The sequence below is a fragment of the Dicentrarchus labrax genome, unplaced genomic scaffold, assembly GCF_905237075.1.
Source record: "Dicentrarchus labrax unplaced genomic scaffold, dlabrax2021, whole genome shotgun sequence".
Lineage (NCBI taxonomy): Eukaryota > Metazoa > Chordata > Actinopteri > Moronidae > Dicentrarchus > Dicentrarchus labrax.
The window spans coordinates 23,651,371-23,675,365 of NW_026136722.1; the positions used below are offsets into that span (position 1 = coordinate 23,651,371).

The window sequence follows — 23,995 nt, forward strand, 5'->3', positions numbered from 1 at the left end:
TGTGTGCGTGTTTTTAAACAACTTTTCTAATTAAAGATTGTATGTATTAATTGTAAACTGTTTTTATCATATGTCAGCTTTTTTGACAGGTAATAGAATCATATATAATTATAATATCTAAAATATAATTTGCTTTAGTGGAAGAAAAAGTAAATTTAACTTAAGTGGTAATTTGTATAAAGAAGTTGTATTTAAGTCTGATAAATTCTGTTCACACATTTTAAATAAGTAAAATTTAAAAATAAAAAAATAGCCGCACATGAGTGTAATATACTTACTAGTTAAAAGTTACTTTAAATAACTAAAATATTTTTTTAATACTTAAATTGTGTGCGTTAATAAACTTAAATTGTTTAAGGTTACTGGTTTCCTCAAACAGTTTGAGTTGAATTAACTCATTGGGTTCACAGTGTAGGCTTTCTTTTTCTACCAGAATTGTTTTGCACTGGTAATGGGGTGCTTCGCTGAAAAGTAAAGTAAGAAAAATTTCAAAGGGGGTATATTCATGACAAAAGTTTGAGAACCACTGTCATAGTGTGTACACCACAAACAACTTCAAGACTCCTGATCACAAGACAGAAAGTCCTTTAGTGTGACCAAGGCACTTCATTGTTATTGCTAGAGTGAAGACAAAAGACCCAAAGGGAGAGCGGCTGAGATCCTGAGACAAGCTGGCTTTGCATGATAGATAGATAGAGTGTGACTTCTCACAGGGCTGCCCTGGGCTCTCCTCACAGTAAAACAAAAAACTCACAGAGATGTTAATCAATGTAAAAGAGTTTGTCTCAAAAGAGCTGGAAAGGAAGGCGATTACATCAGGATACACAAAGACAATATCAAAGAAAGAATACAACTAGGTTCTTCTAATACAGTAAGGTGCAGGACTATCTTTGGATATTAAAACAGAACAACTGTATGTTCATTTATTTAAATTTTGTTGGCTATATTTACCCCCAAGAGAAGGGTTAGATGTCTGTTTTGTCATGATTTAGACTTATATGCAAGGTTATCTACTGTAGCTTGTGAATACTCCCTCAGTTGTCTTTTATCTTAAAGGTCCAGTGTGTAGGATCTAGTGGCTTCTAGCGGTGAAGTTGCAGATTGCAACCAACTGAAACCCCTCATCTCAACCAAGCATGTAATAGAAATTACAGTGGCTGTAAAACTTGTGTTTGGTTTGTCCGTTCTGTGCAACTGTAGAAACATGGATGGCGGACTCCATAGAAGAGGACCCGCTCACTCTGTAGATATAAACAGCTCATTCTAATGTAACAAAAACACAATGATTCTTATTTTCAGGTGATTATACACTAATCATTTCTGACAATAGAACCTCCTAAATGTTACACACTGGACCTTTGACCTATAATGGTACATGACTTATTTGTTGATTATATTATTATATTGCTGTATGTATTTGACGTCCTGGGAATGAGAAACTACAGTGGCTGCAAAAAGCTCAATCTAGAGCCAGTGTTTGGTTTAGTCCCTTCTGGGCTACAGTATGGTGGACTCTTATTACTAATTTATTATTTATTTTTAATTAACTTATTGCATTTGGAGGCAAGTTCAGTCATAGTGGAAATCTTTTTAAAGTTCCATGATGCTGTGACAGCAAATGAAAGGTCAGGTGAGTTATGCACTTAACACAGTCATCAGTAATTTAACCATCAAATGATGTTGTAATGAATTAAGAAGTGTCACAGAGTTAGTACAAAACATTGTGCAAACATCCGTGTTTTATTCATCCATCTTATTAAGATCCTGGAGGGGGCTTTTTCCATAACCGTGCCACACACGCACTCAATCATCAACCTGTTGCATCCATTCAAATCTCCTTAACCATGTTTCTCATTATGAGTTCAGTTCAGCATACTGCATAACCAAAGTGCTGAAGTCAAGGAACTATAAAATGGAGGCAACATGGTGAAAGAGAAAGAAACAGCAGCGAGGCAAAAGGAAGCAAAGGCTAACAAATAGCAACAGAAGAGAGATGGCTCAGAGGAAAACCAATGGAAGCAAACTCTTCATGATGGGTGAGATGAGCTTTGATCAATCTCCGAAAGTATTTGAAAATGTGAAATTATTTGCATCTGTCTGTATGGAATCTAAACAATGCTGTGTTTTTTTAATTTTAAAATACTGATATCAGCCTCAAAAATCCAGTATTGGCGGGATACTTACCATTAAAAAACTTTGCATTTCCGCTTTTTTATCCAACAAAATTCAGTGATTGATTCATTAATCATCATTCATTAAATCCTTCAGAAAACATTCAATGTTGTGAAAAGGGGTATAAAAGATACTGGAATATCATGCTGCGTTAATATCAGGTTGGAAATCTGTTGCATTTGCTGGTTAGGCAACAGTTAACAGCTAGCCTATCCTGACCAGCCGATGTGGATCTGAAAAGCCCATTGAAAAACTGTATGTGACATGTGGCTTTACGATGTGTATCATCCGTCATATTTCCGTGCTCCCCAGTGTTGTACATGGTGGCAGCGTGCAGTGCCATCCCCATCTCTGACCTGCTCGACCGAGCCTCCCAGCGCTCTGACACACTGCACTCCCTCAGCACGACGCTCACCCAGGACCTGGTCAGTTTGTGTGTGTGTTTGCACTGTCAGGAGGTATCTGAGCCTTCGCTAACATACATGCTAAACCTCAGGTTAAAGCCATATTTTGATGTGCTCTCAGCTTCCTGATAGGGTCTGAATGGAGTAGGGGATATTCGGACCCCGTTGTCTAGTTCTGTCATGTATTCAGCATAGTGGGAATAAAATACTACATGGGATGAAAGATTGGTTAAACATCTTTACCTTAAAGGTCCAGTTTGTAACATTTAGGATGATCCATTGGCAGAAATTGAATATGTTTTCATGTGTGTATAATAAAAATGGTTGTGTTTTTGTGACCTTAGAATGAGTTGTTTTTAGCTACAGGACAAGGGACATTAATGTTTCTTTTTAACTCTTTTACATTTCCAACCTTCCAGGTAGTTTCTGTTAATTTGTGTATTAACATGCAGAATTTTAAAACTTTCCATCACAATGTAAAAATCACGCTCTGTCCCTTCCAGGACTCTCATTTCCCTCCGATGGGCCGGGTGATCATGCCCCGCCCTTCAATGTGCCACACCTCCTCTCTACATACGCCCATTGACAAGGAGCAAGCTCTGCAAGTATCAGTAAGTGATCAGGGGCGAAGTACTGAGGGGGTTACATGGGCGCTGGAAGTAGGGGTGCTGAGGGGGCTTTCTTCTTTTTTTTTGTACTGGGGTTTACATTTATACAAATTTTGCAGAGTTTTATCCACTAAAAAGTAATAAAATGTTTGTAAGATTTAAACATTTAAATTAAATAGGCTATAAATTATGCTGTCCATTGAAATGAATGAAAACATCATGAATGTCATGCATTTAGCATTTAGTGTGACTTCATTGTGTAGACTGACTTTCAGCAACTCTGACTGCCTTTCAGCATCCCTGAATACTAGAATGAATGGCTGTGGATGTGGGGAGGGGCCCATTGAGGAAACCTACAGGGTCCATAATTTTGTGCTACACCCCTAACTGTCATTCATCAGATTGTAGATAATAAGTTTGAGTCAGATGTCTGAATATTATATTTACTGAAAACATAAGCTCATCCCACAATTGAAAGGTTTTGCCATCACTGATGCACTGATCACCTTGTGATATACTCGAGACTTGAGTGAAGGTTCTATGAGTACAAACATTAATGAGCTATCATAGCTTTCACCCAAATAATTAAGTGAACATTGTAAAAGTTCTAATTGAAGCAATTTGCAACCGAGCCACAAGCCACATTTGATTTGAAGGTCCAGTGTGTAACATTTAGGAGGATCTATTGTCAGAAATAGAATATAATATTCATAGCTATGTTTTTATTAATGTATAATCACCTGAATGTATGAATTGTTGTGTTCATCACCTTACTTCAGCTTTTTTCTGTATTCATATCATATCATTTTGATCTCTTGTCTTCCAATTAATCTTCAGCTTATTGTATTATTTATATTATCTGTCTGACTTCTTCTCCAGGAGGCAGACCTGTTGTCATTGGTTCGCTCCCTGCTCCAAGCCTGGCGAGACCCCCTTGTAATCCTTTCCACCTCTGCTAACACCTTACCTCACCCGGCCCAAAACAGCATATCCACCAAAGTCCAGGAGCTGCTGGAGCATACCAAAAGCCTGGGAGATGGCCTGGATATCTTATCTGGCAAGGTGTGTGAGTACAGAAAGACAAACCCCTCGTTTGGCACTCATTTAAAACATTAATTTAAAATGTCTTTCTTCTCTTTCCCGGCCCTCCCTCCCACCTTCCCTGCTTCCTTTCTCTCCCAGTTTGGTCCAGCAGCTCAGTCCATCTCCTCACTGCCCTACAGAGGAGGCAATGACATCAGCCAGGACAGGATTTCCAGACTAACCAACTTCCACTTCTTGATGTCCTGCTTCCGCCGGGACTCCCACAAGATTGACAGCTTCCTGAAGGTCCTCCGCTGCCGGGCAGCAAAATTGCAACCTGAGATGTGCTAAAGATGGAGGCAGACAGCTTGACTCTGAGGGGAGATCTTTCATAAAGCTTGTATTGTCTACCAGTTATAGATAAGCACATACTATCTGCTATCTGAGCTACTATCCTAATTGATAAGTAGTTGGCATTATGAGCTTCCAGAAGGTGAAGATGAAGAGGCGTTGCATGGCACAAACAGGGAATTAGTTTTAGTCACCTAAAAACCTTTGGCCATCTAAGGGCCCAAAACATTGACTCCCCCCTTCCAGTTCTCAAAGTGACTGCATAGATGCTGATATAATGTATAACATTTAAATGGATGGTTTAGGCTCTATTGGTTTTCCTTGTGCATTTGCAAAAGAGGCAAACGTTTTTCTTTAAACAGCTTCCTTGTTGACTTAAAAGTCAAATGTTAAAACAGGTTAAGATAGTTCAGGTAGGTAGGGGAGCAGCACAGTAAACCTTAAGGCTGTTGTCAGCCTTTTTAATGGGTCATTGGAGAACAAAGTATAGCTCATACACTTTCCCAGATGTTTCCAGCTGGTCTGGCCTCATGAACTGGCCATATTGACGCCTCCTTGTCTTTCCCTTTTACTGAAAGCTTTATTCCCTCAAAGCCAAGCTGCCAAATGAGCTTTTCAGTGGCAGGGTGTCACATATGAGATCCCTCCACCAGCCTCTCTTCAAGTCATTATACACTTCAGTGGAGAATAACCTTCTCTTCCTATGCTTGTCTGATGACAAACTGCAGCATTTGCACCTTAGATTTATTTACACTTTCTTGAAAGCATTTTGCATTCCATGTCTTTCAATTGAAATGTTTCTCTGAAAACTGTATATCAATAAAAATCTTCTCTGGCACAGTAAAATTATTTGTTTCAGTTTTTCTTTTGTTTCAGACAGCAAGCCAGCTTTCCTGAGAAAAACAACAATATCAGGCATTTCAGCAAATCACCAAAAGAAGGAAGTAGTGTGGTGTTGTTATAGAGCAGAAAATTGCACTTTAACACCGGGGAACCACTGTCTGTTTCCTGTTTCCAAACTGACAGTCAACGTCTAAGTAACTTGTGATGGTTAAATGTACAGTGATCATGTTGTCCCAATTAGTCACATTCACCCCAAAACAGGTTGAAAAATACTCTTTAATTTCATTCATTCATTTGTAAAGGAAAATTCACTGAGAGGAAGCCTCTCTTTTGCAAGAACACCCCGATAACATTTACACAGTTACACATTCACATCTGGAAGCTGTCTAGTACTACCAGTCTGATGTGCTACCACTGAACAGCTCCACTGGACCAGTTGGGGTTAAGGGTCTTGCTCAAAGGCACCTCAGTGGTGGTAATGAGAGAGGGGCAAGCACTGCTTCTTTATTTTCCCCAGCCAGATTTATCCTGCCTGTCTGAAGATTGAACCGACAACCTCCAGGTCACACTTTCTGTAAACTTCTCCAACCTTTAGGCCACACTTGCCTTTATATGGAATACTTTAATCAGCCATAACATTGTGACCCCCTGGGCACCCTGGTGGTCACAATGTTCTGCAGCCCCATACCAACAAACCAGTGTAATGCACTGTGTGTTCTGACACCTTTCTATCAGAACCAGCATGAACTGTTTCAGCAGTTTGAGCTACAGTAGCTCGTCTGTTGGATAGGACCACATAGGCCAGCTTTCACTCCCCACTGAAAGGAACTAGATAATCTGTGTTATATGTGTACATATCCCCATAAACTTACATAGCAATGACTTCATGAGCTTCTTTTATAATAAAATTATTACTATTAGAGAGAAATGCCGACAATGGACTCGTCTCTGTACTTGTATTATTAGATCTTAGTGCTGCAATCATATTCTTTTACAGAGACTTGAGCATCAAATTGGCATTAAAGGAACCGCACTAAGCTGATTTAAGTCATATTTATCAGATCGTTCTCAGTCTGTACATGTTAACAATGAATCTTCAATAAATACTATAGTTAGTCATGGAGTTCCACAAGGTTCTGTAATTGGACCATTACTATTTACTTTATATATGCTCCCTTTAGGCAACATTATTAGGAATCACTCCATTAACTTTCATTGCTATGCAGATTATACGCAGTTATATCTATCAATCAAGCCCGATGAAATAAAATCAATTATCTAAATTACAAACTTGTCTTATGGACATCAAATCCTGTATGAGCTGTAATTTTCTGATGTTAAACTCAGAAAAAAACGAAATTCTTGTACTTGGCCCGGAAAACCTTAGCGACTCACTGTCTAAAGATATAGCTACTCTAGATGGCATTACCTTGGCCTCTAGCACCACTGTCAGGAATCTTGGAGTTATCTTTGATCAGGATTTGTCATTTAACTCCCACATAAAGCAGACCTCTAGGACTGCCTTCTTTCATTTACGTAATATTACAAAAATTAGACACATCCTATCACAGACAGATGCAGAAAAACTAATCCATGCATTTGTTACTTCTAGGCTGGATTACTGCAACTCTTTATTATCAGGCTGCCCCAATAAGTCCATTAAGATGCTCCAATTAATTAAAAATGCAGCAGCACGAGTACTGACTGGAACTAGGAAAAGAGATCACATCTCTCCTGTACTAGCTTCTCTGCACTGGCTCCCTGTAAAATTTAGAATAGAATTTAAAATCCTCCTCCTCACCTACAAAGCTCTTCATGGTCAGGCCCCTTCATATCTTAAAGAGCTCATAGTACCCTATTACCCCTCTAGAACACTGCGTTCTCTGAATGCTGGGCTACTTGTGGTTCCTATAGTCTCTAAAAGTAGAACAGGAGCCAGAGCCTTCAGCTACCAAGCTCCTCTCCTGTGGAACCAGCTTCCAGTTGTGGTTCGGGAGGCAGACACCCTCACCACATTCCACAGTAGGCTTAAGACATTCCTCTTTGATAAAGCTTATAGTTAGGGCTGGATCAGGTGAGTCCTGAACCATCCCTTAGTTATGCTGCTATAGGCCTAGACTATCGGGGGATTTCCCATGGTGCACTGAGTTCCTCTCTTCCTCTCTCTCTCTCTCTCTTTCAGCACTCATCCATGTCCCATAAATGCATGTTCTAACTTTAATTCTTCCCCGGAGTTCTTGTGCTTTCTCGTCTCGCAGGTTATCATGGATCCTGGTGGAGCCTCCTGCCATGGTCCTGCTTGACTGCCATTGCTAATATCACTGATATTATTGTTATTATTATTATTAATATTATTATTACTACAGTTACTATTATTACTATTGTCACTGCTCATTGTTCCCCACCATTGCTGTTGTCGTCGTCATCTTCTTCATGTTCATCATCATCAGTCACTACTATTAGTGTAGTTGTTGCTACTGTTGTTGCTGTGCACCTGTCTGTCTGTCTGTCTCTCTCTCTCTCTCTCTCTCTCTCTCCCAAACTGGTCGAGACAGACGACCACCCACTTAGAGCCGAAGGGTCTGTCCTAGGTTTCTGCCTTTTAACAGGCAGTTTTTCCTTGCCCTTATCGCCAAGTGCTTGCTCATGGTGGTACTGTTGGGTCTCTGTAAATAATGTTTTAAAGAGTTCGGTCTAGACCTGCTCTATTTGAAAAGTGTCCTGAGATAACTTCTGTTATGAATTGGCGCTGTACAAATAGAATTGAATTTAAATTGAATTGAATTGAATTGTTATTCACTTCTCCAGTCAGTGCTCAAAGTGTTATGGCTGATGCTGTATACTCTCCTATATGAAAATGTTTTTTTTTCTTTCTTATCTCTTTTATTGTCTTGGGGCACCTTGGCTGGGAACCACTGACCGACGGTCCCCAAAAAAGGCGAGCCCGGCCCTGCATGCGGGGTTCACAGCACATAGCGGCGGCAGCTCTCAGTGTTGAGGCGCACTGGAGACGAACGGAGCGCGGAAGAGCCTTCACTCCATCGGACCGGTAAACCGACACCTGTCCGCCACATTCACCTCCTTCCGTCCTCCCTGCCAGTGTGCCTGCAGCTCAGGGCGCCACTTCGGTCCTCGGGAATGAAGAACAAACACAGCCGACAGGTGAAGACGGCGGCTCCGAACCGATTGGACATGTCGAGCTTCGAGGTGAGTCTCCAGCAGCTCAACGACCTGCTGACGGACGACAGCGGCTTCTACAGCTGGCCGACCAAACACTTCCATGAGGTCTACCCGAGGATCTTCGTCGGCAACGCGTGAGTCATTGTTGGGATCATTTGGATAACTAATATCAGTGTTTATTGCGGAGAGGTGTCACACATTACAGAACATGTCGCCCTCCAGTTCAGCATTAATCCCTAATACTGCTTGACTGCAATTAAAACAATCAATTCCAGTTGAATCGCCTCTGATTATCCTGTTGCAGTGTGTTAATGCGGTAATGCATTGGTATTCCAGCTGCAGCTGCAGTGTCAGAAGACGCTTATTATTATATTAGATCACAAAATACAGAAAAAACAGATGGACTTGCACTAAAGGATCACCTTTAAAATCAATTTAAAGGGCTATTTAAATGCATTGTGTCTGTTTACAATCATATGATCCTGCATGTGCTCTAGAACAATCTGGAAGTTTTCTAGAAAATGAATGCCTTGGCTCACAGGTAGGTCATTAGGAACTGCTGTGCTATTATTAGCCTCTGTATTTGTTATAGGGAGTGTGTTTAATTCAGGTTATATGTACATTAAAAAAAAGAGAGAGACTGCTCAGTGCACAGAGGCATGCAGGCATCCACAGCTGTGGAGTTATATCAGACAGAAGAAGCTTGCTTCTTTTTTGAAGAGGTTTAGGGATGTAACAAAAAGGCGAAATGTAGCAGAGACAGAAGCAGGCAGAGCTGGCAGGGATTTGATAATAGCTGGTGTGCCGAACCTGTGGGTCCCCTGTTGAATGGAAATATCAGGAGTGCTCTACATTTCAGTCTCTGCAATTAACATTACTGACCTCTCTGCTAACATTCGGTGAGTGGCACACACACTCACACCCACTCAGGCCTCTAATGAATCCATTTACTGTAACACAAGAGGTTGCTTTGTATGAATTGTTCTTTCTTTAACATATACATTTAAACTAAACCGCATATTAACTGGAGTTTGTCTTAGTGATGAAATTCAGCATGTGTTTTTGTCAACTTATCTCAATATATAGACATCGAAGCACAACACAAAGCATGCAACTGGAGTTTGAAACCATTTGCCATTTTGGAGGCAGACAATAAGAAGTTGCATTATGATAAGTGTATTATCAAAGATCTTTAGCCCTTACTAGCAGGGATAGACTGCATTTTTATTGAAAAACAAAACAAAATCACTACTATTTTTTAACATACTAACCCCTTAATGATTGCTATATAGCTGAACAGCTGGTAAAGGTGGAGCTGATTTTGATTACATTATACTGTTGGGGGAAATTAATCTGTAATAATAGATTGATGTGTGTTAATAATATTAATTTGATATTATTATAATTTGTTATTAAATAAATGTAATTGAGGAAAAAGTACAATTTGATACATTTGCCTCCAAAATGTAGTGGAGTGGAAGTGTAAAATAGCATACAATTGAAATTCTCAAGTCTCTCTAAATACTTTATTATTATGATTATTATTATTATTATTATTATACAGTACGAAACTCAGTGTGCTTGTTAACTTAATGTATTTGGAAGTGCACTGTTTACTACTCATCACATGTTAAAATAATAGTTCAGAAAATGCACTTATTACTGACAGATAATGTACCCCAGCAGGCCTGGCACTGCAACTCAAAATATAACAAAAAGTGGTGCCACACATTACGAAACAGTATGAGACATTATATCTGTGTAACTGGAGAATAAGACATACATTAGAGATAGAAACATATTAAAAAATATACAGGGTTTCTGCAAGTTTTAACATGTTAAATTTAAGACTTTTTATGACGATTATTATTGGACCTATTTTATGGCCATACTATCACAAAAAAGGGATATGGAGGAAAATTGGTAGAGGTTCCATCTTAGTTCTTTACAAAAACACATTTAAAGGCAAGACTGAAAAACACAACTTAATAAAAGTAATGTTGTAATATTAATGGTCTCTTAACATAAAAACTCTGAGAGGCTTTTTCGTTCCAGCACAGTGAGTCATAGCAGTGTATTTCAGGACAGAAAACCTCTCTAGTGCCTCCTTTATTCTGCCTGCCGTCCTAAAGGACTCCTAATGAACAGAGCAGAAACCTTGGTGTCTGTTCTATTGGAGCAAATCTAGGCTGGGCACATAAATGCATCGACACAGCCTCTGTGAAGCCTCACAAAGAAAACATGCACCCATGCATCGTTCTCTCTGAGTGGGTGTTTTTTTGTTTTGATGTAGCTGTCCTAGTTCCCCTGTGTAGTCTGGGAGCCTGGCAGACTTTTTTTTTTTTTGTGGAGGCGTGACGTTCAGTATTCAGCAGTGTGCATCGGATCTATTTTTAGCTCTCTACATCTAAAAGGCAGGAGGTGCCAAGTGGTACAGCAGTCCCAGACATTCACAGTGAGCAGCAGCAGCTCTCACAGTGCTGCAGTTAAAAACTGTATATCAAGATTTTAAATGTTAAGCTATATTAAGATTATTTATCTCACCAAAGATGAATGAATAAGCAAATTATCCTGTCCTGCTCTCCTGTAAAACAGTTGGTTTTTGGGTTTGTGATCTAATTAAGCATTAGGCTCAGCTTTTAACATGCAGCATGAAGGGCCAATCCCATTCACAATAGACAAACAACAGAATTTAGCACCAGATCCAGGAAGCACCTCAGTTGCTATAGGGCTGTCAGGCTCAGGGCCCCGAATGTTTTCTCAAAAGCCCAGAATCTTTTGGGATTTGAGGAGTGTGGAGGAGAGAAGAAAGAGAGGAGTGAAAGAGAAAGGATGAAGGACAGAGTAGGGCATGAGATGTGAAAGCAGGTGAAGAGGAAGAGATGCAAATATGTTGAAGAACAGGGAGTAAAGGAGAGCAGAGGTGCAAGGTGTAACAGAATAAGCAATGAATTTAATCTTTTGCATTTTAAAAGGTCCAGTGTGGAGGATTTAGAGGCATCCGGCGGTGTAGTTGCAGGCTGTAACTCTTTCGCTTCACCCTCTCTTTCAAAGCACGAAGGAGAAACTACAGTGGCTGCAAAACGTGAGCTTTATGTTTATTATCAGAAACCTTAATACTTTTTTGTTTTATATTTTCTTCATTCAGTGGAGGAGCCAAGAGAATGAGAATAGAAGAAAAGAGAAGGAAATTAGAACAGAGTGACCAGGAGTAGATCGACCCCATACTGCTATGTTATTCCATAAAGAGTATTGAAGACTACATTTACTTAGCATTGGATCTCTGATTTTCAGATTTTGTATGGCAGGGATTCAAATGGAGCAGATTTGTCAGCTTAACATTAATTCTGTGAACTAAGACCATTTCTACATCTTTTTAGGAGGCAGGAGTGACAATGAGTCATCCCCAACATTTGATGTGTTCTGGTTTCAGAACAATGAAGACAGCTGGAGAACAGTTAGATACAAAATAGCTTCTACAGGATCATTTTATCCAGGGCAACTATCAGGTTTTTCCCAAATGACATTTTTAGGCGTTCTATTAACTCAACTAGCTTAAAAAATATGCATATGGTTGCAGTAAATGGGAAAAAATCTCCCAATGCCTACAGACTTCACTAGGTTTGGGCTAACCCCCGAATGCTCCGCCCCCCGGGTCAGGCATTAATACAAAAACATGAACTATGAAATTGTATTTTGCCTGATATCACTCAGCAGTGGTAGGATGTGTGAAATCAGTGTGTATCTGCTTTGCTTACCGATTTGATGCAGGTTTGTGGCGATGAACGTGATGCGTCTTAAGCGCCAGGGCATCACCCACATCCTGAACGCCGCAGAGGGAAACTCCTTCATGCACGTCAACACCAACGCTGAGTTCTACGCCGGCACGGGCATCATCTATCACGGCGTGCCGGCCAGCGACACCGACCACTTTGACATCAGCGTCTACTTTGAAGAGGCAGCAGACTTTATCGAGAAGGCACTGGCATACAAGAATGGAAAAGGTCAGAGGATAACGCAGCTGGGATTAACTGAAGTTGAAATCCTGTTTGTCTGTGACTTTGACATTATCTGAACTTTTGTATTTTCTTGGAAACAAAAACAAGCTAAAGACTTCAAGGAGGATGCAGAAACCCTTTCAAAATTTCAAATGATTGAAATGATGAATACACCAACTAGGAGTCAGATTTTTAAAACTCATAGAAAATGAACTGCTGATGGTGGTGAGACAGCTGCTTTGAATATATACAAATAAAACATAATAGACTGTACCTACATACCATATGTAGAATTGGGAATGTTATATGTTCTGGCCTAGAGAAGCATTATTTTTAAATAATTATAATTAAAAGTCAATATTAAAACTACACTAATCAGTAGTTGTATATAAACAACATATCACATGACTGTAATGTGAAATGGTTGACTCATGGTTACAAACCCACAGATAATCATCACTCGAGTCGGCGGTTCCATTCAGCTGTATGGAACTTTTGAGCCTGTTGTAGATCATTGTTTTGATTTTCCGGCCCTTAAACTCAGCTCAGCCTCGTTTCCAGCTCCAAGAGAAGCTATTTTCCATGGTAATCCCAGTGTACACTACCTGCTCAGCACTAAACAGCAGACAGAGACAGTTAGCGACTAGCTGCTGAAGGTAGTGGAGTGTTAAAGAGCCAGAGTTAGCTAAAAGTGAAGTTTGGACAGACTTTGAAAGGTGGCCAGAAACACAACTCCAACTGAATGCTAATGTTGCTCTGTTTCTGCTGGAATTGTAAATAAAAGTGTTTGTTCCCACATTAGCCCTCACTCTACAGGTGTTTTCACCTTGCTTGACTAAAGCTGACATAAATTAAACAGTGAAAAGCAAGACAAAGTTAGTGACTAGCTAAATATGAAGCATTTAGCATCCAGCTAAAGAGCCGGAGTTGGTGGAAACTGAAAGTTAACTGAAAGGAGAATGAATGTTGTAAACTTTTGACCAGAAACGGATGAAAAATGAGCTTTAAATCAAATGTAACTCAAATGTAGTATTTCAGATAGCACTGAGTTTGGTCAAACCTGAACAGTTGTAGGGCGTACAGGTAGCTTAGGAAGCTCAAATGCAAGACAGGACAGGCAGCAGGATGACTTCCATGATTTATTATAGATAACTTACAGGCAGGTAAACAGATATAAGTCCAGGAAAGGCACAAGCCAAGATGACAATACAGGGATGAAATAACCAGGAACAGCCAGGGACAAAACCACAAACAAGGTAAAACAATCAGAAGTGTACCCCGGGGACAAAAACAAGATGACTGAATCCACAGGCGGAAATAATCAGGTAGACAATCAAAACTGGAGGGAAAACAGTCAAAGACCAAACCAAAACCATGACATTCCCCTCTCTCTCTCCCCACTTCCCTCCCTCTATATGGCTGTGTCTGTATAATAAAGGCAAAAAAGCCCAGAAAATAAAATAAAACGTCTTTTCTTCTGCAGGTAAAGTGTACGTTCACTGCAGGGAAGGCTACAGCCGCTCGCCTACCTTAGTCATAGCCTACCTGATGCTTCGCCAAAACATGGACGTCCACACCGCCCTGGCCATGGTGCGTCAGAAAAGAGAGATCGGACCCAACGATGGCTTCCTCCGGCAGCTCTGTCGGCTAAACCAGGGGCTGGCTGCAGAGGGAAAGTTCTGGAACAAATGAGGCAGACGAGGAAGCAGAGAGACTGTCTGTGCGAGAGAACAAAAGTACTGTATGTACAATTGCACATCACTTTCTTTCACTTGTTCTACAGCTTTAACGAGCCGCAGAGCTGTGAGATGTTCTGGATGTGAAGATCGAGGATAATGAAAGCCTGACAGCACTGAGTGTATGTATAGTACAAAACACTACATACAGTATTTTCAACTAACACTGGTGATACCATATACTGATCATACAATGTAATGTGTAGAACCAGGTGCACTGCATTCACTATATTCTGAATATTATATTTATCTTGATTCAGGTCCATGTGACATTCAATAATCAGTAAGTGTATTTTCATGTCCTGTATAGTCTGATGTGTTTTCCTGCTGCTCACTACTCCAGAGAACAATATCAAAGTATGAAGGGAATGCTCATTTAAATACACTCACTGTGGGGAAGAAATGATGGTGTAACTGATGTGATGCTGTCACCGCCTTCTCTCATCCAGCCTCCATCTCTCTTCCCTCTCTTGGCATTGTGCCCTTTGTCTTGGTCTCACTCTTGCAGACACTGCCAATTCTCTCAGTCCCAGACACTCCCAGAGGGGATTTCAAGTGGACACTGTGATTTTTTAATGTTGAATCAGTTGAATTTTCAGGGTACAGAAAGATGACATTAAAATCATATTTGTTGTTTTAGAAAACTGCACTGTCTTCGACCTACAGTATATTGCACTCAAGTCTAGAAGCCGGCCTCAAAAGTTTGTCTCAGTCAGAAATGTGTCATGCTGTTATGGTGCTTTATAGGAATGTTTTGACACTATTTCATACTTCCAGATTTTTACTAGTAAAATTAAGATGTTCTGATATTATCGGAACAGCAAGGGAAACAAGGAATAGTTTGGCATTTTGGAAATATATTAGTCACTTTCTTGCCCCCAGTTAGATGAGGGCCATTTGTCTGTGAGATAAATACGAAGCTAACGCCCGTAGATAAGTTAGTTTAGTTTAGCACAAAGACTGGAAACGGGGAAAGGCTAGCCTGGCTCTGTCTAAAAGTAATCAAATCTGCTTGTGAAGCTAGTAACTAACATATTATATCTCATTTGTTTAATCCATCTAAAAACAAAATGTACTATAATGTTCGTTAACCAAAAAAGGGGGTTGTTTGTACCGTGCATACATAAATAAAAGTGTGAATTAGTGACCTTAACAAGTGCTGGTTACCTTCGGAGAGAGCCATGCTTGCTGTTTCTTGATGTTTCAAGTCTTTGTGCTAAGCTAAGCTAACTGGCATGGCTATAGTTTACGGTACAAGCATGAGAGTGGTATCAAAGTTATCATCTAACTCTTGGAAAGAAATCGAGTAAGTGTATTTCCCAAAATGCTAAACTTTTTCGAGCTTTGGGAAGTGATGTGTCTCACGTTTTTACACTAAGCGGCTCTTGACAATTTATTCTGCACACATGCCCTGTCAGGTTGCTGAAGGTATTTGACCTAATGACTAAATGCCAAATGGTCCAGTGAGTGAAACCAAGCCATTAAAGTCTCTGATTGTAATTTAGACACTGCCAGAATGTCAGATACATTTGCCAGTAACTTGAACATTATTGGATAAGCTCTCAGTCAACACCTTTTGCACATTAGTGTGTGTACATTTGTGTGTTTTTGTCAGAGTATCTGCAGTTTTATATTGTACAGCGGCATGCTTTGTAATATACATGTGTTGTTTATATTCCTCTGTTAGCACAGCAGCTATGTATCTATGTATTTATTAAGTCATAGTGTGCATTATTGAGTGTGCATTATCTATCATAGTGTGCATTATTGAGCCTGTAACTTGTGAGTCATCATGTGCATTACTGAGTAGGATGTGATGTGATTGGTCATGTCAGTAGGCTTTCATTGAGTCTCACAGATTATGACACTGCTTATATGAAGTGCACTTTATCTAATGACACTTGTGATTGTTGTTGCTCTCTTTTCATACATTCAGATGTATATAATAAATGGAAGATGACATGGCTGATTTTCTTTTTCATTCATTCTTTGAGTCTTACAACAAAATATTGATGACTGAGGTGACATTCAGCACATACTAACTTCCAGACAAACTAAATGGATGGTTGACTGCAGTCATATTGTCATGTCTGATATTATTTCACTTAACAGTAGTTTACTTCTGTAACTCTGAAGATGTAACACGAAACTGAAGTACAAAAGCACAGAAGCCTAAATTGAGAAAAAGCGGACTGGGTATACTGTAATATCTTCATTTAATGTATTATAATCATTTTACAACAAAAAATGACAGACCTTTAGAAAAAGTTGAGAGAATATGAGGTAAAAAATACAGTAGCCTATCAACAAACCAAATCCATTATTTCTGCTTCAAATGAACCATTTGGTAATAATTAAAAAGTCAACTAAAGTCGAAAGCTGAGATGGCAGTGGACTGCAAAGCTAGGCTAGTTAACTTTTGAATAGCATTGAGCAGGTTTTGTTTCCCTTGCTTGGATTTATCTACTGCCTTAGGGATATCAAATTAAATTACTCAGATATTTATCAGAATAAAACGTATTCAACAACAGATAACAGCTAGGTTGGAAAGTTCAGTGTAGCTTTAGTCAAGGCTAGCTGTCACCAGCTAGCTTGAACTGGATTTGGTGTTCTTGCTTTAGCCGTGTAAATGGTTTTTAGCTTTGTTTTGTTGTAACTGCACATTTAACATATTTTATACACAGTATACATTTCTATGACATAAAATAATTATTCTGGTCTAAGAATCCAACCTTGGTTCTAGTCTCTAGTTTGGACTAAATACGTATGTACTGCATTTTGGCTTTATTCAATAGATAAGTGATTCCAAACCAGGGGTACTTGTACCGCAGCGGGTACTTCTGCAGTTACCAAGGGGTACATTCAGAAAGACTGAAGACAGCTCAACCAATTTGTGTACAGAGCAAGCAGTGAAGTGAGTACATGACATGGACAGCTAATTATCAACTGTATTTCAACTATTTACCTATAACTTCTTATAGTAATGTTTTAGTTCCTACCATAGAATTAGCCATTTCTATCTACAGAGGGAGCAAGTAGGCCCTATGGAAGCTATAAGACCTATCGAGTAATTGGAAAATGGATTTGTAAAAAACAAAACAAGAATAAGCAAGGATAACTTATATACTGTATATTTAAGTTTATGTCTCCCTCATACAATGTGATGTTGTCTGTGTTTTTGTTTTGTGTTATTTTTTACAATCTTATATTTCATATTGATCGGGCGGCTGTGGCTCAGAGGCAGAGCGGGTCGTTCCTTAATCGGAAGGTTGTGGGTTCGGTTCCAGGCTCGAAGTATCCTTGAGCAAGATACTGAACCCCACATTGCTGTGAATGTGTATGAATGTTAGTTTCTGTTTGATGAGCGAATGTGTGTGAAAGGGTGAATGTGGCACGTAGTGTAAAAGCGCTTTGAGTGGTCGGAAGACTAGAAAGGCAATATACAAGTACAGGTCCATTTACCATTGGCTTTTTTATCTTCTTCTCTTTTTGTGTCTTTGTTTATTATTGGTTAATATTGGTAGGTTAAAATGATCATTTCTCAGTGTTAAAATATGGAAATATTGTACAATGTAATGCAATGTTTGTACATTTTAAATTTGATCATTAAAAAAACAAAACAAAGAAAGATTGTTTCTACAGTAGCACAGGACAGACAAACCAACCACTGGCCGTAGATAGGGCCTTTTGCTTTTTTTTTTTTGCTGCCACTGTAGGCCGGGTCGCCAAATACAGACACTAGATGTCACTTAATCCTATACACTGGTCCTTTAAATGTTTAAATAGAAAGCTAAAAGTAGTGGACACATTGTTAAAATTGCTAGCTGAAACTATTAGGAAAAATCTCAAAAGACCTAACGTAGTGGATTCAATACTGTAGATTGCTTTAAGTAAGTGTTGTTCCAAGGGGTACTTTAGTTCATCCGACAGGGCTGTGAGGGTACATTAGGGAAAAAGGTTGGAAACCACTGTTGCTGGTTAGTAATCAGTTTGTCCTGTAGAGGGAGCAGTAGGACCACTTTAGTTGCACCAGTGATCAGCTGGGTCACCAATTCAAACTGCACATTAACGTTTAGAATGATTCAACTTTACCTTAGTAGTTTCTATATTACACTTCATTTTTATATACATTGGAACAAAGAATGTACACATATAGGATTTAAAGGGGCAATCCAACCAATTGTACACATTAAGAGGAGTTTATAAAACAGTAAACAGACTTCTGTGGCTCTAAAACAGGGGTCTCAAACTAAATTTGCTTAGGGCCACTGCTGGTATTGTCGTCTATCAAGGGGGCACTTTAACGTTCAAGTACTACAAGAAAGCATTCTAAGAATATTTCCACCACTAACAAGATTTTTATATCATCATTTAATATCATCTTAATAAGGCCGCACAACCTGCTCTCTTCTTATCAGCTGTTTAAATGCATTTGCGGGCCCCTTCCCATTATTTTGCACCAAACAAAATACATTTAAAAAAATAGAATGTGTGTGTTTTTTTTTTAAAGTAACTTGAGGAGCCAGAGGAACCTGATTTTTTCACAGATTATCTGTCTCATGTTCTACTCTCAGGATATAGTGAAAAAATTAGGAAACATGACAAAAAGTTATTTTTATAAAAGTTGCCTACTGCAGTTTTAAAATTGTAAAGCTTTGTAATTGAACAGTTTTGATGATTTCACACAAGAGATATCTCTCTGGCCTTGTCTCTTTTTTTCTTGTTGGTTTAACGTGGGCGGGGCTGGGTCAGAGAAACATGATGTCACCAATCAGGATTTAACTACATCTGAATCAGAATGTCATGAGACTGTCTGCTCCTGTTGCCAGGCTACTGCCAATCAAATCAACCCACACGCCCACGGTCCTGTTAAAGTAGATTAGCTGAGTTCTTGACAGTAAAAATATATTATTTAGCCATTATATTATTTTCTTAAAGAAATACTTCAGATTCAAAGCCATGTTTACAGGGGCTTTAATTTTAATTAAATAACACTTTAATAATTTGTCAACACATCAAAAAGAAAAATCAACTAAATTATTGTTTCCATTGTAGGCTACTATTGTCTATTGTTTCATATGTAGAATTGTTTCACTCAGTTTTTTATATTTATCTTTCTTTCTCTCTCCCTGTTTTATTGATACTGTGTGATTTAAAATTTTAGTTTTAGTGTGGACCCCCAGGAAGCTAACAGGAATCCAATTTAAGAATAAAAAATTGCAATGATAATCTAAATAAACTATTTTAAATATAACATGATTTTAAAATGAGTTCAACGAAAATATGAGTGAAACTATGATTATATTATATATATGATTATATAGTGTAAATTCAGTTGAGCAGAACTACAGCAGCAGTTCATCACATCTGTAACATTCATCTTATCCACCTTTCTGTTATGCTGTATTCTGTTACATCCGCTGTTATCACAGTGGATGTAAATGATTTTACCAAGAACATTTCACTTTAAGACTGCAGTCTTTGGAGTTGCCATGTATGCTAAAGCCATATAACCACTGTCTCTGATTTATAGAAGCACATTTTGTTGAAATGTGCAAATTAATCTCTTTAAAAACTGTCAACATCCTCAACATGTAGACAGTTCAGCATCAAAACAAAACAAACATCACTCACTAGTACTCTTCCACCCCCTCTGCTTCCTTCTAAATCCCCATCATCCTGCCAATGGCCTTTTAATAGGCACCTCCTCCTGTCCTATTAAAAGTGTGTGTGTGTGTGTGTGTGTGTGTGTGTGTGTGTGTGTGTGTGTGTGTGTGCACTCCACAGGCTTTGGAGGTTGAGCCTCCCCCCCTCCCTGAAGTTTTCTCCGCTACTTTTTGTGTCTCTTTTGCCCTCTCATCTGTTGTTTCAACTCTCTCTTTCTCTCTCTCCCTGTCTCTCTCCCACCCACCCCCCTCTCTCTCTCCGTCTGTCTGCCCCTCCTCCTCTCTTCATCTCTGTCCTGGTCTGACACATGGAGTTGAGGCCAGGACATGTCTTTTAGGAGAGGAGGGTAACTCTCTTACATAACAGCAGTCTACATGAATGAATCCATGGGGGAGGGGCAGCCATGTGTTTTCCAGTGCATGTGTGTGTGAGACTGTTTTGGAGGAGTCAGGTGGAAGTGTGTAGTGAAGTATGAACACACCATGCCAATCCTCACTATTTAAAACAATTTATTTCTAACTGGTACATCAATCTTCCCCCCCTAACCTTAACTGACCCCGCCGGCGGGTTGGTCATTACAGAGTCATTATGTGCAGCCAAACATTTTTCGAATCGACACAAATTTATTTTAAGTGGGCATCCTGACTTTCTAACAATACCAAATATGCCGGGTTGAATTTTTGGAAAAATGTGCATAAAAAAATATTTCCATTTGATGCAATCATGCAGCCATACAAAAGAATGGGGCTGAATATTTCACTCAGTGTTTCCCCTGCTTCCCAGTCTTTGTACTAAGTTATCCAGCTGCTGGCTGCAATGCTGTAGCCTCACTTCTTTTACTGGGGTGGCCCAAGTGGGGCACTAACGTACTGTATGCAGGGGGGGGAACAATTGACATTATATATTGTGGACAGAGCTTCCAGGTCTGTGAGGTGAAACCAATGTTATACATTCTATGTATAATGGCCAGCAGGTGGCAGCTCCATTGGCTGAAAAAAAAGGAAAAGAAAAGAGTGATAGTATTGAGTCTTATGGAGAAATTAGTTCAGTAAACAGTTTCCTAATGAGTTTATGGTCTCAATCTCTAGTTTCAGCCTTCTTCCATACATTATGATGTTCATTTAGTAAATGATGGTCCCATTTAAAGTAAAATAGACCATAAAGCAGGGTATGCTTTAGTGTACTGTTTATCTGGAATTTGAGATTGTGTGACCAATTGAGCTGCCATTGTTTCCTGCTATGGACAATTTTAAAACTGCGCAGCCAATGAGTGAAGCTCAACTCGCAGTACGTCACTTCCACTGGCTCCAACAAACTGTCATGGCGACAACCATAATGCCAAACTTGAGGACCAGAATAAAACACTAAAATTCTCAAGTGAGACAGCCCTTTTATTAAATTATCAGTCTACATCAATTATAGTAGATCGATAATCTTTTTACTCCTTGAATCAGTGAAAATATTATATACCTGTCACCTGTGTGTAATGGTTCATGAATCCTGTAAACACTACGAGGACACTGTGCTTCATTGATCCTCACTCAGAATATATGGCCACGAGACCACGTCCACCCCCAACTCTCCAGTCCCGAATTTCATCTGGCCACCCTAATACAAAATGAAAGTCAGTCAGTCACAGTAAAGTACAGATAAAATATAAAATAAATAAGCTTGTGTTGAAAAAATATCATAGTCATTGATTGATTAACTTCAGTCAATCAGTCCAGTTTACTTACAACAGAATGCTGCAGTGTTGCTTTAAAGGGAAACAAATGAGGAAACTGGAGGTTGAGTGGTTAAAGCAACCACAACAAAAAACATAATTATTTAGCATTTTCAGTAGATGATGGGTTTTCTTCCAACATCCATCTGACCTCAGAAAATATTGATCTCCAGTGATATATCCATTGATGATAAAACCTATTATGTAATCAAATCAGATGTACTTCAGCATTCAGCAGCATGTGCTTGTGAATCAGACGCAAGCGTGTCCTTTCCTTAGAATTTGCTAGAATAATAAGCCATGTCAGTGAATATGAGCATCATCATCAAAATACACCGATCTATTTTTAGAGCCTTGCTTGGAGCACTTTTCCTTTAGTTGAGGGGAAAAATCTGTAATGGATGTCCCGGCTTGTCAATCTGTGTCTGTGTAAGAGGGGTTCTCTCTCTCTCTCTCTGTCTCTGTCTCTCTCTCTCTCTCTCTCACACACACACACACACAACACACACACACACACACACACACACACACACACACACACACACACACACACACACAATATCCATGCCAGTCTGCGGCATGCCTGCTCCGTACCAGCTGTGCCCTTCTGTGTTGTTTGGGAGGGAGAGGGGGGGGTGGGGGCTGTGAAGGACTTTTGATTGGTGGAAAGCAAAGCTGCTCATTGTTGCATCATCTCCTCCACAACAACCTAAAAAATGTTTGACATCGACTGGCTTTCATGAGCCTCAGAGTTCGTAATAATTTAGTAGTCTGTTTCCAAATTTAGCTTAAGTGCAGCACAGATAACCCACTGCGTATACACAGTATCATTACAGAGAGCGCTTCATTCAATAATGGTTTTAATTCCACGAAGATGAAGAAAACACACAGACTGTTTATGGAATTTGGAGTCACTATGTTTGAAGAGTTAGAAGAGTGAGAGCATAAAATGTAAATGCCTTCAGTGTAAAATGAAGCATCATGTGGCCTTATGTAATCCATTTGATCAAATCAGTTTGATATGTATCTGACCTGTTTAATAACGGATTTGTAATTCACTACAGGCTTGGAGTTTGTACTATACAGCACTGTTGGATAACTTGTGTCAGCTGACAATTATCTGAAATGGTGAGAATGAGAATGTTTTGCAGACAGACAGAGGACTGGCACATAAAAGCAACCTGAAGCTTATTTTTTCTATTTTCTGATAGAAATGGACCAAAAGAGGTGCCAGTAATTCACACAACCCTTGTTACTAATTTTCAGAGCTGTTTTCTCAGTGTTAAGCTAGCTATGGGGGTGATAATTACCACCCCTATTCTGCTCCTACTCTGCCTCTGATCGGCTCTGCCCCCAACATATTTTTCTAACCTTGACCATATCTATATAGCTCTGAACCTAACCAACCAAACCAATGAATGCAATGAACACTAGCCAGTCAGAGGCAGAGGAGTGTGCATCTTCCCGGAATGGGAAACAAAAACTATCTTACATGGGTGTTATGGGGTGCTAGATTAACCAGAAGGTGATGGTACGCAGTAAGAAGTAGGGGTACTCATGTGGACAGAAATTAGAAATCAGTACTTCACTCTCTAATACTGAGAGTACTGGCTCATTTCAGACACTATTAGCCTCAGCTGTACTTTAAAGCTATAATATGTAACATTTTCACATTAAATGTCTATAAACACTACACCTGTAGTATATATTTAAAGCTCTTTACTTACATTATCCCAAAATGTAGTTGTAAGTTTTTGCATGTACTTTAAAAACACTCTGTATTGCCAAATATTATGTGAACAGGGTATCTTCACACTTTTGGTATGGGGTTGTTTTTCATGGTCTGAGCTAACCGACTAAAACTGTAGGTCAGGCCTTTCCACCCAACATCAGTGTTGGACCTCACTATAGTGCTCTGCCTGGGAGCAAATCCCTGCAGCTGGGTTCAGGAATCTTGTGGAAAGCCTGAAACAAGAAGCGTTAGAGCATAGGCCAAAGAGCTTCTGGGTGTAGCAATTACTTAACAGAATGAACCATAATGGAAATGCAAAGATCATTCCACACAAAATTTAACACCAGCAATCTCATCAACATACTCAAATTTGAACTCAGTGTTACAACACTTTCAATTTAATCTCAATTTGTTTAAAATGGCTACATGTGACCTACCTTGTTTGGGGGAAAATTATTCTCAGAAATAATTTTAATTTATTAAAGCTGCAGTAGGTAACTTTTATAAAAATTACTTTTTGTCATATTTCACTTTCCCTATATCCTGACAGTAGAACAT

At 39.3% G+C, this 23,995-nt stretch overlaps 2 protein-coding genes across 2 annotated transcripts; both read left to right on the forward strand.

Moving 5' to 3' along the window:
• The first annotated feature begins 1,940 nt into the window (after positions 1 to 1,940).
• prl (prolactin) lies at positions 1,941 to 5,404 on the forward strand. Its single transcript, XM_051387049.1, has 5 exons — positions 1,941 to 2,036; positions 2,485 to 2,597; positions 3,080 to 3,187; positions 4,064 to 4,246; positions 4,367 to 5,404. Exons 1-5 carry the CDS (start codon positions 1,994 to 1,996, stop codon positions 4,556 to 4,558), a joined length of 639 nt encoding a protein of 212 aa, XP_051243009.1. The 5' UTR covers positions 1,941 to 1,993; the 3' UTR covers positions 4,559 to 5,404.
• A 2,954-nt stretch (positions 5,405 to 8,358) lies between these two features.
• On the forward strand, positions 8,359 to 16,282 carry LOC127355815 (dual specificity protein phosphatase 3-like). The gene is made up of 3 exons (XM_051387050.1): positions 8,359 to 8,715; positions 12,353 to 12,585; positions 14,063 to 16,282. Exons 1-3 carry the CDS (start codon positions 8,540 to 8,542, stop codon positions 14,269 to 14,271), a joined length of 618 nt encoding a protein of 205 aa, XP_051243010.1. The 5' UTR covers positions 8,359 to 8,539; the 3' UTR covers positions 14,272 to 16,282.
• Positions 16,283 to 23,995: the final 7,713 nt, after the last annotated feature.